Here is a 13,380-nt window from a genome sequence, read left to right as displayed (position 1 = left end):
AAGGAGCAGTTGTGAATCAGCAAGACTGCAGCAGGAAGCCATCTGATTTAAATCCTCCCATCCTCCTCTTGCCAGGAAAGCGAAGCCTTCCCCCGGGGCACTGGGATGAATTTGCTGTGCTCCTCCTCCTCTCCCCTTTCCCAGGCACACAGTGCCCGTTCCTCCTGCAGAACAGGAGGTGTCAGGTGAGATTTTTCCTCGCAGCGAGGAGGTGGCTGGGTCTGGACAGGAGCATTTGGGCATCAGCTGCGCTGGAGGCCAGGACTCTGCTCCGGGACTGTCCACAGTGCCCTCCCAGCCAGAGCCAGGGCACAGCTTGTGCTTGAACTCGAGCTGATCTTCCCAGAGCTGAGTTCTGTAAACTCTGTGTCGTTCAGCAGCTCCGTCCCGTGGTGACGGTATCCATGGAAATGCAACACTGGGAACCAATGTGCAGCAGGGGGGGGCTTTCCCCAGGCCTGGCCATTTCAGGACCCTGCCCAGCATCGGGTGATCCCATCTTCTCACCTTAAAAGGGCTTTGGCTGTTCCTCTGTTTCGCAAAGTCCTGGCCTTGTTCGGGTGAGACATCAAAAAAAACCCAGAGTCAGAGTGAAGCTTCAATACCAGCTGCACTGTTCACTTTGTACAGCTAAAACCCGAAACCTTCACTCACCAAGAGGACAGGAAAAAACCCAGAGTGATCTTTGGAAGAAATTAAAAGACACTTCTCGTTAAAAACTATTTATTTTTTTACAAATATAATTCTCTTTTATTCATTAAACAACAAGAAAGGAATCACAAAACTTTGCTCATTGGGGAATAAGAAAAGATTTTACAACTTGATTTATAAAAAAAGTTTAAGTTAAAAATTAATTATTTCCAGTGTTAGTTTTCTGTAAAACATATAAACAATCATACCATTGAATTCTAGGAATGCGCTTGACATGTAAAAAATTAATAAAATTGGTATCAATAATCACGTAGAGGAGAAACAGACTGTGAGAAATTACCCCATGGAGCTGCTTTTGCAAAGAAAGGTTAATACAGGCTCTCAAGAAGGTGCACACCTCCTATTAATAGCTTTCACAAAATAAAAATAGCACTGCTTCCTTGGCCTAGAGCCCAGTGGATTTCTACCATTCCTCCTCATCAGATTTGTTGCTCATTTAACCCTTCTCCCCATCCACAGTCTCTCTCTTTCCAGTCCTAAGTTTTGTATATTCAAAAATATTTTTTTTTTCATTTGGAAAATGCTAATTATGAAAGAGTTTAAAAGGAATTATCTGTGTAAAAAGAAAATGCAGTTCTAACCCCACCACCCAACCAAACCAAACAGCTATGTTCACTGAGGGGAACATGTGGAAGCTTTCAGTGGATTTTAATAAAATCTGGGATTAATTTCGGGATGACCCGCTAGATAGAGACTTCACAAATAAACCCCATTTTCAGCTGGAAAGAAGAGAGGCTCCCTGGGAAAAAAAAACAACATGTGCTTACTTAGAAGTGCAAATAAACCTCTCAGCATTTATTTCAAAAGGTGCCAGCCAGATATTAAAAATAAGTGTGCAAAAATAGGAAAGCACCAATGCCATAGTCACCTGCAACACAGCCATAAATTCTGTCATTCATAACAATATAGTTACTCTCATATAGGTCAATTTTTCATTAAAACTTGTTCCCTTATACCAACATAAAAGACCTGGAATGAAGATAATGGATCTTTTTGTTTAAAAATTAAAAAAAATTATGTTGGAACTCGTGGATGTACCAGACCCAAACCCTGTTCCTCTGCACAGCTGTTCCAGCCACTGTGGCATATTTTGGAACCACTGTTTGCTACCAGTCCTCTACAAAGAGGGTTATTCCAATGAACTCCTGGACATAAGCTCTTATTCCAGACTCCACTGGAAAAGCAAGTCCTGCAGAGCTCACCTTCCTCCTGCTCCCTGTTCTCCTCTGCTCCCCTGGGGTTTATTTTCACCCTCTGGTGTTTGTGCTGGTGGTTAATCCTGCCTGTAACCAGGACACAGGCAGAGACACCCACAAAAGAGGGATAACCAGCCATCCCAGCTGTCAAACCAGTTAAGGCACTAATCCAAAGGTAAATAACCCGCTGGAAAAGATCAGGGAGCACTTGGGGATACCATGGAAGCACAGGACACCCCTTGTGCGTGGCAGCATTCTGGGAAGGGGAAAATTGGAAGGTCAGGAAGGGCAGAGTGGCGTCTCTGGGTAGGACTGGATGTCTCCAACCCTCCCTGCGAGCAGAACTCCACATTTCTGCAGCCACCCCATGCTGTGCTGTCAGAGGTGCACTCTGCTGGTTCCGTGTGCCGCGGGGATGTGTACAGAGAAAATTCCCTCCCTTATAAGTCACCATCCACGAGTTCAAACACCAGCAGCGCCACCACCATCTGCAAACAGTGGATCTACCTCAGTGTGTGCTGTAATGATGGATATGTGGGGAGTTTGTAAAGCTGCCTCCCACAGAAATTTTATGAGCCACCGAATGACGCTTCAAGCTTCGAGTCTGGGGACAGAGAAAAGTTCATTTCAGAGAACGAGGCAAAGACAGCTAAAGAAAACATTTTCTTGCTAGTTAAGTCCAGCAATTCCTCTGAACACCAAGCTTTTTCCTCAATAATTATTGCACTGCTGGCAAACAACAGCTCTGTGAGCTGCCATATTCCTCACCCTGTCCCCATTATTTTAACAGCCTGAAAAGCAGTTTGTCTTCCTTCCCCATCCCCCGTGTATCAGCCATCCACTTAATGAAAGCAGCAAATTACTGCTTCTCAACTCAGCCTCTGCTGCTGGGCAGGTTGCAAAGGCTCAGGACCGCAGTGAGCTCACAAATCAGTGTCAGAATTTGGGGGCCACAGAGCACAAAAGCCAATTGTGCTCCCAGGAGAGCACAGTCAGAGCCTGGCTGACACCAGGATGGGCTGCACAGATCCACGTGCACACAACCCTCATTTCACTGAGACAAGGACTCTGGCCCAGCCAGACTGAGCAGGGCACAGGATGAACACGTTATTATTGTCTCTTAGCCTGAGAATTCCATGAAATTTTTTTAAAAATTGGCAGATAGTTAATTTAACAAGTCTCCCGTGGTGCCTGCGAGGTAGTTAAACGCCAATAAGCAAAAAGGCCTGATAGAAAAACTGAGGCACTTCAGGGTGAGGTAATTTGTCCAAAGTCACAGTCAGAATCCCTGGCAGAGCCAAAAATGCTGCACTGGCTCCTGCTGAGCTCTGAACAGGGAGCCCAGCTCCCTTCAGGCTCAAATGTCAGAGGCGCTGCAGGCCACGGATTTCCCAGAAGCTCTGAGGAGCCTGTGAGAGATGAAGCCGCCGCTGGCAACAGAAAAACACGGACATTGTGTAGGAAAATCCAGGCTGTAAAGGCCACGCAGACAAGGGAGGAGGGACACCGTGAAGGCATCACCCAAGCAGAGCGTCATAATCCACGTACCAGACCAGCTGGCCAGAGCTGGGGCTGACGCCCGAGATCGGCCACTTCCTCGGCTCGTGGCCCACCCTGCTCAGCAGGGTGGTGATGTTGTGCTTCCCCTTCCCCAGAACCAGGACAAACACCTGCCTGGCCTTGTTGATGAGGGGCAGGCTAAGGCTCATCCTCTGGTGAGGTTTGACAGGGCTCTCGGTCAGCACCACAGTGGCAGCCCCTTCCAGGCCGCTCTCCGAGCGGGGGAAGAGCGAGGCCGTGTGGCCGTCGGTGCCCACCCCCAGCAGCACCAGGTCGAAGCTGGCGTTGGCCACCAGGGCCACGATGTCCTTGGCGTACAGCTCCGTGCCCCTGTCCTCCTCCACGCAGAGCCGCCGGTTCAGGTGCACGGGCATGGGGTGGATGTTGAAGTAGGGCACCCTGACGCTCTGCAGGAGGTGGCTGTGCAGGCCGAAGAAGTTGGACTCGCTGTCGGTGAGGGGCACGCAGCGCTCATCCACCAGCCAGATGTGGGTGTGCTTCCAGGGGAAGGCGAAGTGGTGCCTCGCCAGCCGCCGGAACAGGACCACTGGGCTCGAGCCCCCCGAGAGGGCCAGGTGGAACTGGCCAGAGCGTGCCACGCTCCTGACCGCTGCCTCCTCCATGTCGGACGCCAGCCGGGAAATCAGGTCCTCGGACCACGCCGAGACCAGGGGACTCTGCCGGTACTTGGACTGCATTGCCTTGTAATCACTCGGCATCTGCCTGGGGGGGTTCAGCAGCTCCTCTGGCTCTGCCAGGGCGAACGCCAGTCCCCCACTCACCATCTCAAAGTCGAGGAGGTGCTGGTTCTCCACGCCCCCGGGGTAGAGGCGCAGGGGCTGGCGGGAGATGCTGTCCAGCAGGGGTGTCCAGAAGCCCCAGGAGGCCAGCAGGTTCTCCGTGGTGATGAAGAAATCCTTCCTGCCGTGGTAGATGTTGGAGATGAGGACGGAATACGCATCTCTCTCCTTCACGGGGCTGTAGACGTAGTAATCAGACAGCGGTTGTCCAAAAACGTGCAGGTCTGACTGAGCCACGGCTTCTTTCCAACTGTCTTTGGGCATGATGGGCCGGAAAAGGTTCCTGCTCACAAGCACCGCAGGGGTGTTGAGGGCCCCGTGCCCAAAGTAGAAGATGATCTGCTTGGCTTTGCACTGGCTGTGCCCTGCATCCCTCAGAGTCTCACTCTGAGTGCAGTAGGCCCTGTTCTTGAAGAGAACACGGGCATAACCTACCCGTTCATCCAGAGCCTTCCCAGAGGTGAGGAGGAACGGGACCCCTTCCCACCGCAGGCTGTCACTGTGGATCAGCACACCTGAAATGACAGGGAGCTCAGCTACCAATCAAACCTGAACAGCAAACAGTTTTGGGGGGATCTCTATCACCTACCCGTTATTCTCCTTCCTCACGTCCCAGAAATTTTGGCAGCCACCGTGTCTCTTGCTCCACATTCAACCCTTTCCTGACTTCATTGCCTAACTGCTCTCCAGTTACCATGCTGTGCTTCCTCCCAGGTATCCCACTTGTTTAGCCTCCTTTAATCTTGTAGGAAACCAGTTTTCTGAACATGAACATCATTCAGACAGTATCTTTAATGTTCAGAAGACACAGCATGGGTAGAGGTGGCCTCACGGTTCACTCATCACAGAAGACTGCAGAGCTTTACCCCTCAGCTGCAGAGAGCAATGTGACTGCATGAAAAGGCAAAGGAGTTTGCAGGCCACTCTTAAAAATAATGCAGAAATCTTAGAATAATTGGACTTAGCTCTTATGCTTCCCATTCACAGTTAACTGACACAACAACAGTATTGTCTTGTTCCAGCTCCCAGTCATGCTGGTGGATGCCAGGAGACATCCCTGTGCCAGCAGTGAGGTCCGGAGTCATGGAGCTGGTATCACCACACAAGGACTTATCTCCTGCTCTCCTCAGCTCCAGGCTACTCCCCTCTCCAGGGCCCAGCCCAAACTCTCACCTGCAAAGGTTGGTGTTGTGCTGACGTAGTCCTGCGCCTGCTGCAGCTCCTCCTGGACCTGGCTGGCATACGTCTGGTACTGGCCCAGCACGGCACTGTTCTTCTCCAGGCCCCACAGGGACTGGAAGCTCTGCAGCTTGTGCTGCAAAACCTCTTCTGCCCTGCTCACGTTGGCTGGGAGCTCCATGATCAGGAACATCAGGGCCTCTGTGAGGTGGTTCTGCAGCACGTCCCGGATGACCCCGTACTGCTCGTAGAAGCTGGTGCGGCCTGAGGACAAGGAGGAGGGAAGATGCTTTTAAACTGATGTGGGTTTCTTGCAGCTTTGTCCTCTGCTCGTGCAGTGTGTGTGCCAAGAGCAAAGAGAACAAGCCCTGGCTGGTTTGCACCTCTTCTCCCAGCCCAGCAATTAACTTGAAGCCGTCAAGCTCAGAGAAGTTGTGGATGTTGCTTTGAGCAACCTGTTCTAGTAAAAGATGTCCCTGCTTGTGGCAAGGGGGTTGGACTAGACAGTCTTCAGAGGTTCCTTTCAACCCAAATCATTCTATGATTCTACACTAAATAAAGATAAAAGGTTCCCAAGGGACTGCTTGTCCTCCCCAGAGCCAAACACATCAAACACACTTCTCTTTTTGGGTGCTTACAGAGCCTGAACCCAGGAGAAGTCACGCTCTGCCTGACAGTCCCAGGTGCACAGAGCAGAAGGCAGCCCTGCAGCCACAGCTCTGGGGCTGACACTCCACACAACAGGCAGTTCCACACAGAAGCTTTGCCAGAGTGGCTGCAAAGTGGGGTGAGAGCAGGGACCCCAGCAGCTCTAAGGCTACACACCAGCTCCCCAGAGCAGCTGCAGCTGCGCCCTGGCAGCGAGCACTGCTCTCCACTGCCCCTTTTCCCCTTGTTTTCCTGTCCTCAGAAGGCTCTGGCTGAGCCATGCCCTTGGGAGACAAAATTTCATGCACAAAGCCCTGCTTCCCATTTCCCTGCCTGGCTCCTCCTGCAGGTGGGAGCAGGGGGAGAAGGACACTGCACTTATGAAGAGACTCAAGCAGATGCCTTTGTGTAAGCAAGCCAGCAGCAGCAGGCTGCAGACTGCATCACCCACAGGCTTCCCCTATTGATTGATACATTTATCTCCTCTGCTCTAATCCAAAGGCACATTCATTAGTGGAATCAATGCTGCAGGCTTGCTGGCAGCCAGGCTGCCAGCTGAAGCTGAACAGGGGAAAAAAAGACGTCAAATGAAAAATTACAAAGTTGTTCAGAGCAGGGAGGGCACCGGGTGTAGCTGGGGCAGTGCAGAGACAACACTTGCCCCTTTATTTCCCTGCAGTGCGTCCCTCTCCCAGGAGCAGGCCTGGCTGAGGGCTGGGCTGCCAAACCAGAGATGGCTCCAGGTTTGATAGAACTGTTTGAACTGGTTTGTGGTGGCTGAGAGAACGAGGAGGGAGGGAGGCAGGGAGGGAGCAGGTAAAGGGAGTGAAGAAGCAGCCCTGATGTTGCAGAACTGAGGGCACCTGACATGCCCAAAGTGCTGCGGGTGGCAGTCCAGCCCGGGGAGCTTTGTGCTGAGCACTGCAGAGCGGCTGCTGCAGCACTGCAGGGAGGGAATGCAGCCGTGTCCTTCAGCAGGAGACCCATGCTAGCAGCTCTGGCCTTGGATTCTTTGTCCCTCTGCAATGCTCTTTCTTACTACAGAGAGGAAGGGAAAGAAACAGGCAGATAAAACACAGAGTGACCCGGGCACCTGGACTGACACTCGTCCGAGAAGAGCAACATCCAGGCAAGAGATGCCAGAGCACCTTCCAAGGAACAGCACAAAGGTACACTCAGGGTGAGCCTGGTAGCTCACAGGACAGGAATACAAAAGGGTTATTGTTGTTACAACAACCAGAGTATTGCTGCACTGAGCTGAAGTGGCCTTAGATTGCATCAATTCCAAATCTAGTGCCTTTTACCAAGAATCAGGATGGGAAGCTGGGTGCAATGTCCCCAGAGCTCTGCAGCACAAAAAGGTGGGGGATTCTGCCCCTGCTCCCACACGAACTGCAATTGGAGTCTTTTCTTGGAAGCAGCAACACTACCTGGAAGTGAGTCAGCCTCTAGCACAGGAAGTGTAGGACAGTCCCTCTCTGTTTCCAGAGAGCAACATACCGTGTGTTTTTTATCTCTGTACCAGCATTACTTCAAGGGCCACTTTCATATAATTAATGAACCTGCCAGTTCTCCCTCTCATTCATTCACCCTGCACACTCTGCACACTCTCCTCACCAACCTTTAGCATCCACAGTCTCCTTCAGGACAATCTCCACTCTTTCCACGTGATGCCGGTTCCAAATCGGATCCAGAAACTGTCGGTTCTGATCTCGAAAAGGCAGGATATGGGCTACAGCCTGCGAAGGGAAAAAGGCAAAGATCCCATAAAAACTCACCAGGCTCCCACAAGATCTCTGGCACAACATCTCTGCCCCATCCAGCACTGGGATGTGCCAGCAGACAGGCAGCACAACAGAGAGCAGAGTGGGTCAGAGAAGAGAAAATCATCAAGAGAGCCTGCAGGGATGCTCAGTGGGGCTGCCAGTGACTGTCCAGAGCAGACATTCTGAGGCATTTTGAGGTTTCTTGTGAAAAAAGGCTGAACTACAAACTGCAAGGCACTCAGTTTACATCTGTCAAGGGACAAAGGGCTGAGTCAGACCATCCTGGGACTAACGTGCACTTCCAAAGTGCTGAAATACATCAGTTCAGATGCTTACACCACTGAAGCCATCTGCTCTTTTTGGGACACAAAAAAAACCCACAACCAACCAAAAAAAAAAAAAAAATCCAAAAAACCAAAACCTCCCTCTTAGTGGAGATGCTCTCCTTGCAGCTGGACATGCAGGAAAAACTGCCCACAGTGCCACAGCTGGAACAGGCTCCTCTCAAAATGTGACATCACAGTCCTGTGAAACAAGGATGGCATGTCCTTGGACACATTCCCTCTGGGACAGCGCAGCTCCACATCCTGAGCTGTCCCTGCAGCAGACCGGAGTGGAGCACAGGGCAGGAGGAAACCTTCTCCTAAGCATCCCATAAAACCGACATCCATCAGCTCCTTATCATATCAAATCAAAAACTGCTTCCAGAAGGCAGGGCTAAGCAGAGAGGCCTGTGAGTAATGAGATGGGAGAAGTGTGAGAGGCTACTCAGCGAAATCAAAGCCCTGACCTTGGGGAGAAGACCAGATAAACTCTGCACCTCTACTTCAGGCCCACACAGAGTTCAACCCAACACCCTGGCCTCCCTCTGGAGAAGGAACCCTCATCACTCCAGCAGGAGAAAGCCCTGCTTTGGTCATCTCCTCTGCTCTCTAAGAGGAGGGACAGCAGCACAGGACAGGAGAGGAGCAGTACAGGATCCCAGGAGGCTTTGGATCACACTGAGAGGCTCTGCCTAACTTTGAGAGGGGAACAACACCCTCATTAGGTGCAGAACTGACACCCAGCATTCTCCCAGCCAGGCAGGGGGCTGTGCCCTGCCAGCTGCTCACCTGTTTGCCGAGGTAGTGGTCCACCCGGTACATCTCCTCCTCCCTGAAGAAGCCCGCCAGCTCTGCAGCCAACTGCTGGGCCGACTGCAGGTCGTGGCCAAAGGGTTTCTCCAGCACCACCCTCAGCCAGGCCCCCGGGGGGGGCCTGCAGCTGCTGTTGATGTGGCGGGCGATCTCCGTGTAGGCAAACGGTGGCACCGAGAAGTAGAAGATCCTCCCGGCCTCCTTCAGCCCCTCCTGGCGCAGCAGGGCCTCGATCCCCCTGCTCAGGGCAGTGTAGTTTTCGGCAGTGCTCAGCTGGTGGTACTGGCTCAGCTTCAGGAACTGGTCCTTGAGCACGGCACACCTGTTGGGAGCCTCGTCCGGGGGGCAGGACAGCTTCTTCAGCACGTCAAACATCAGCCTCTGCCCCGGCTCCAGGGCCGTCAGCGCGGCCCCATGGAACGTGAAGCTGTGGCCGCTGCTCACCTGGTCCATGTAGAGCTGGAACAGACCCTGCCACAAATACTTCTTGGCCAAATCACCCGTGGCTCCCAGCAGGACCACGGAGATGTGGCCCTGGGATGCCTCAGCCAGGGATTGCAAGGCTCCCACCAGCAACACTGTCCACAGGACCCTTCCCAGCATCTTGGGAGAGAAGGGGCAGACCCAGGAACACTAGGAGACAAGGACAGAAAAGAAAATGTGCCAATCCATGTTATAATGCTGCAAAACACAAAGCAAGGTACCTGCACCCTCCACCCACCAGTCTCTCCTCCCCTCCACGATTTGGGTTCTGGAAGGGCCTGCAGCCTCTTTATGCACAGCAAGAAGTGGAAGGCATTGTGTGGCCGAGGCCTTTGGGCAGCATGTGCATTGTTCCCACAGCTGAGTTAATGCAGGGCTGTCAGTGCCTTTAGACTGTGAAACTGGAGCCCATTTTGACACAAATTTCAGAGCTGGCTACAAAGGAACACACGTGCCTGCACATTAGGTCCTGCTTTCGAGAGCCTCCTGTTTGGGACTTTGCTCCAATAGTGCTGTGCTGCCTTGGCATGGCTTCATGTCAATATTGTGAGAGCAGCCCAGAGGCAAACACGACCACTGGCAGTCCCAGTGCACAGGCTCCTCTTCAGGGCACTGTTTAATGACTCCTGTGCACCAGCACTCTGGTGAACAGAGCTGAACTGGGTTCTGAGGAGCTGCTGAGGTGATAAAACAACACAGGGGAAGAAGTTTAGTCCTTAAATTGAGTTTAGACATGAGCCAGTCCAGATGGTGCCTCGTGACAGGCAGTGTATGTGGCCAGGGGAGAACGTGGGGTTTGTGTTCTGCCTCCTTCAGCCTCCCCTCACTGAAGAGCAGGTCAGCACCTTCTCCACTCAGGGCCCATCCAAACCCCTGCAGACAGGCACAGCTGGAATCCTGGACCAAAAAGCCCCTTTGCTCACTCTTACTTATTCAAAATAAAGCTGCTTTTAAGAGAAAAGAAACATTGGAAGCACAGATGTCTGAGCTCTTCACTGGTTTTCCCTGTGGAAAGCTCCCAGAAAATCCCCTATTTCATCACTACATCAACACAGGATCTAAAGCAGCTAAAGGATCTAAATTAGCTAAAGGATTAGCTAAAGGATAACTAAATAATAACAAGGAACATCTGAACACCTCTCCCTGTCTGCAGCTTGAACTGGTCTGTATAACTCTTGTGTTTCTCTGCCCAGCAGACTCACCTGTAACACAGGAGCTTTGGAGACCACAGTGGCAAAGGGAAACTGGAAATGTGTCTTCTCCCAGTGCAGATCTCCCTCCTGCAGGGACTGCTGTGGGGCAGAGTCTCTGATCAGTGGCTGGGCGAGCAGGAGAGATAAGGCACCTTGCTCCCTTTCTGGTAAATGGGAGGGAAGACCCGATTACAACAGAGAAAAAAGTGAATTGTGCCCGAGCCAGCAGCGTCCCAGCACATCCCAGCTCTCAGCCCACCCACAATGGCTGGGCCAAACCTTCTGCATGCTGTTTGTGAGCTGGCAAAACACGGGCACACGTGGCAATTCCTGCTCCCACGGTGTCTTCCTGACCCCTCAGCTTTGCACCTGAGCTCAGCTGGGTGCTGAAGGTCCTCAACTGACCCCAGTGAGCCTCCCTGGGAACAATCCCCCAGTCCAGCTCTCAGAAGGCACAGTCCCAACACCACAACCTTGTGGCAGTGGGAAGGGGGCACCTCAGTGAGCCCTCCTAGGACAGCAGGACAGCTCTTGAGCAGTGCTGTGCGTTTCCCTCTCAAAGATCAGTTTGCACAGAAATTCCTTTGGATTTCCCTTCCCTGTTTCCTGCATGGAGACAGGGCAGCTGAGCATCACTTCAGCTGACAGCTACAGCCCACCCTGCTCTGCCTCCTCTCCCTCCCTCCCTTCTCCCTGTGCTCCTTAAGCCCCTTGTACTCACTTGAGGAATCCAGCAAACACCGCTGGCAGCTGCAGAGGGGCAGAAATGTGGCTCCTAAGTTTTTGCCTGCAGCATAAATAACTGCTTGGTTTTCCTTCCCCTGCTGTGGGGTTCCAGTTCAGATGGGCAACGTTTCTCAGGGCACTGGGGCAATATTTGCACTTGTTTGAGCAACCTTTGTTCCAGGAACCAGGGACACGTGACACGCTGCCCACTGCACCTTGGCAGGCTGAGATGCTGCACGAGACCTCAGCAGGTCCCACCGTGGAGTGGGAGAGGTTTGGGTGGGTCAGGCTTTTCCAGAAGGAAGGAGTGAATTAGCCAAGTAACTTCCTGGCAGATTCAGTCACATGCCCTTCCAAGCCAACTGAAAGCCAGTTTCACAACACCCCCAATTGCAAAATATTGAGCTACACTGCCCAGAAAAAGCACAGCAAACCCAGCAATGTTTGCTTGCTGCTTTCATATCAGCTAATCACCACTGTTCCCGTTAAAAAATAGTACTCAAAAAATCCCCCCCCCCCCGCCGGCCAGAACAAAGTTGCTCAGTCAGGCCTCAGGAAAAGACTCCTGGGCCTTATCCACATAAAACATGTAGGAGTTTAATCCAGCAGTGAGACTGTGCATTCCCTCCAGTTTGACAGGAGCTCAGTTCAGATCTTACACAGAAAAAAAAAAAAACAAAACAAAACATTAAAAGATGCTTTGTTACTGTTGCATCCCCACTGAAAAATAATTAAGAGATGCACAGCCAAAAGAGCTGGACTTTGATGATGCTTTTGGGTCCCTTCTGACTCAGGGAAGTTGGTTCTATGATAAATCCAGGGTGTTTGGGCTGCTACAAGGCCATGCATAGGTAACACATGAAGGAAAGAGTGATGGGGATACTTTGATAATCAGGAAAACCATACTGGCCTTCTGTGTATCCCAACATTAGAGCAGGAATGGCCTCACCATCAGCTCCTGGGAAGGTCAGAGGCTTAACGTGGAGACTCACATTAAAAGCAATCTGGGAGATGCACGAATTAGCGTTTGGCTCTTCTGGTTCTGGCACAGCCCCACTCCAGATGCCCCACTCCAGGTCCCAGCTCAGCGTCCGGAGCGCTGGAAAAGCAGGACAGGGTTAGGGTGACAAAAATGCCCCGGGACCCCAGGGATGAGCTCACCTGTGACAGGTGCGTGTCACACCCCCCCGCACCTCCCGCCAGAGCTTCCCCGGGACACACCGGGACACACCGGGACACAGCGGGCCAGCGGTGAGCCGGGACGGGCTGAGCGCGGCGGGGACGCGCGTGGGTGCCGTGGGTGCGGGGGCAGAACGTGCGGTGCCCACGCGGGGCCGGGACGGACCGGGTGTCCCGCAAACACCTCTGCCCGCCGGTTCCCCGCCCGCTGGGGAACGCCGGGGACGGGACGGGGGTCGGCGGGGACCGGGAGTATCCCCGTATCCCTCCATCCCTCCATCCCTGCATCCCTCCATCTCTCCCTCCCTCCCGCGGCCATGCGCGGCTCCCCGGCCGCCCACGCGGAGCCGGAACGGGACGAGGCCGCTGCCTGGTGTCGCAGGACAGCGCCGAGCGCCGGGGCCAGCCCGTCCGAGCCGGGGGTCCCACCCCCGTCCCGCCCCCCGCGCCCCCCGACCCCCGGCCCGGCCCCGCTCACCTCCCGCCCACCAGCGCCGCGCCGGCGGGCCCGACACACAGCGCCCCGCCCGCCGCGCGCCCCGCCCACCCGGCGCACAGTCTTGTGGTTGGCGTCGGGGCTCGCCGCGCGGCGCCGCGCGAGAGGGGGGAAAAAATCGCGGCGTCCAAGGGGGGAATTTGGGGGCGCTACCCCAGCTCGGGTGGGACGCGACCACCCCCGACCAGTCCCCGCTGGGACCGCGCCTGGGCACTGCGGATCGCAGCCTTTCCATGCCTGGGGGTTGCGTCAGGCGTGTCCCTATGGGTGGGGGTGTGGTGCGTTCGCTTGTGGTTCCCGTTCTGAT

At 53.4% G+C, this 13,380-nt stretch overlaps 1 protein-coding gene across 1 annotated transcript; it reads right to left on the bottom strand.

Moving 5' to 3' along the window:
- Positions 1–1,706: 1,706 nt before the first annotated feature.
- On the bottom strand, positions 1,707–12,846 carry H6PD (hexose-6-phosphate dehydrogenase/glucose 1-dehydrogenase). Its single transcript, XM_027882479.1, has 6 exons — positions 12,391–12,846; positions 10,682–10,836; positions 8,973–9,629; positions 7,716–7,833; positions 5,441–5,710; positions 1,707–4,782 (listed from the first exon to the last, which is right to left on the bottom strand). Exons 3-6 carry the CDS (start codon positions 9,597–9,599, stop codon positions 3,425–3,427), a joined length of 2,373 nt encoding a protein of 790 aa, XP_027738280.1. The 5' UTR covers positions 9,600–9,629; positions 10,682–10,836; positions 12,391–12,846; the 3' UTR covers positions 1,707–3,424.
- Positions 12,847–13,380: the final 534 nt, after the last annotated feature.

This window comes from Empidonax traillii, unplaced genomic scaffold, assembly GCF_003031625.1.
Source record: "Empidonax traillii isolate 1590-97213 ecotype Southwest subspecies unplaced genomic scaffold, ASM303162v1 scaffold106:size2091409, whole genome shotgun sequence".
NCBI lineage: Eukaryota > Metazoa > Chordata > Aves > Passeriformes > Tyrannidae > Empidonax > Empidonax traillii.
Note: the sequence above shows the minus strand (reverse complement) of the source record. Positions and strands in the feature narration are given on the sequence as shown.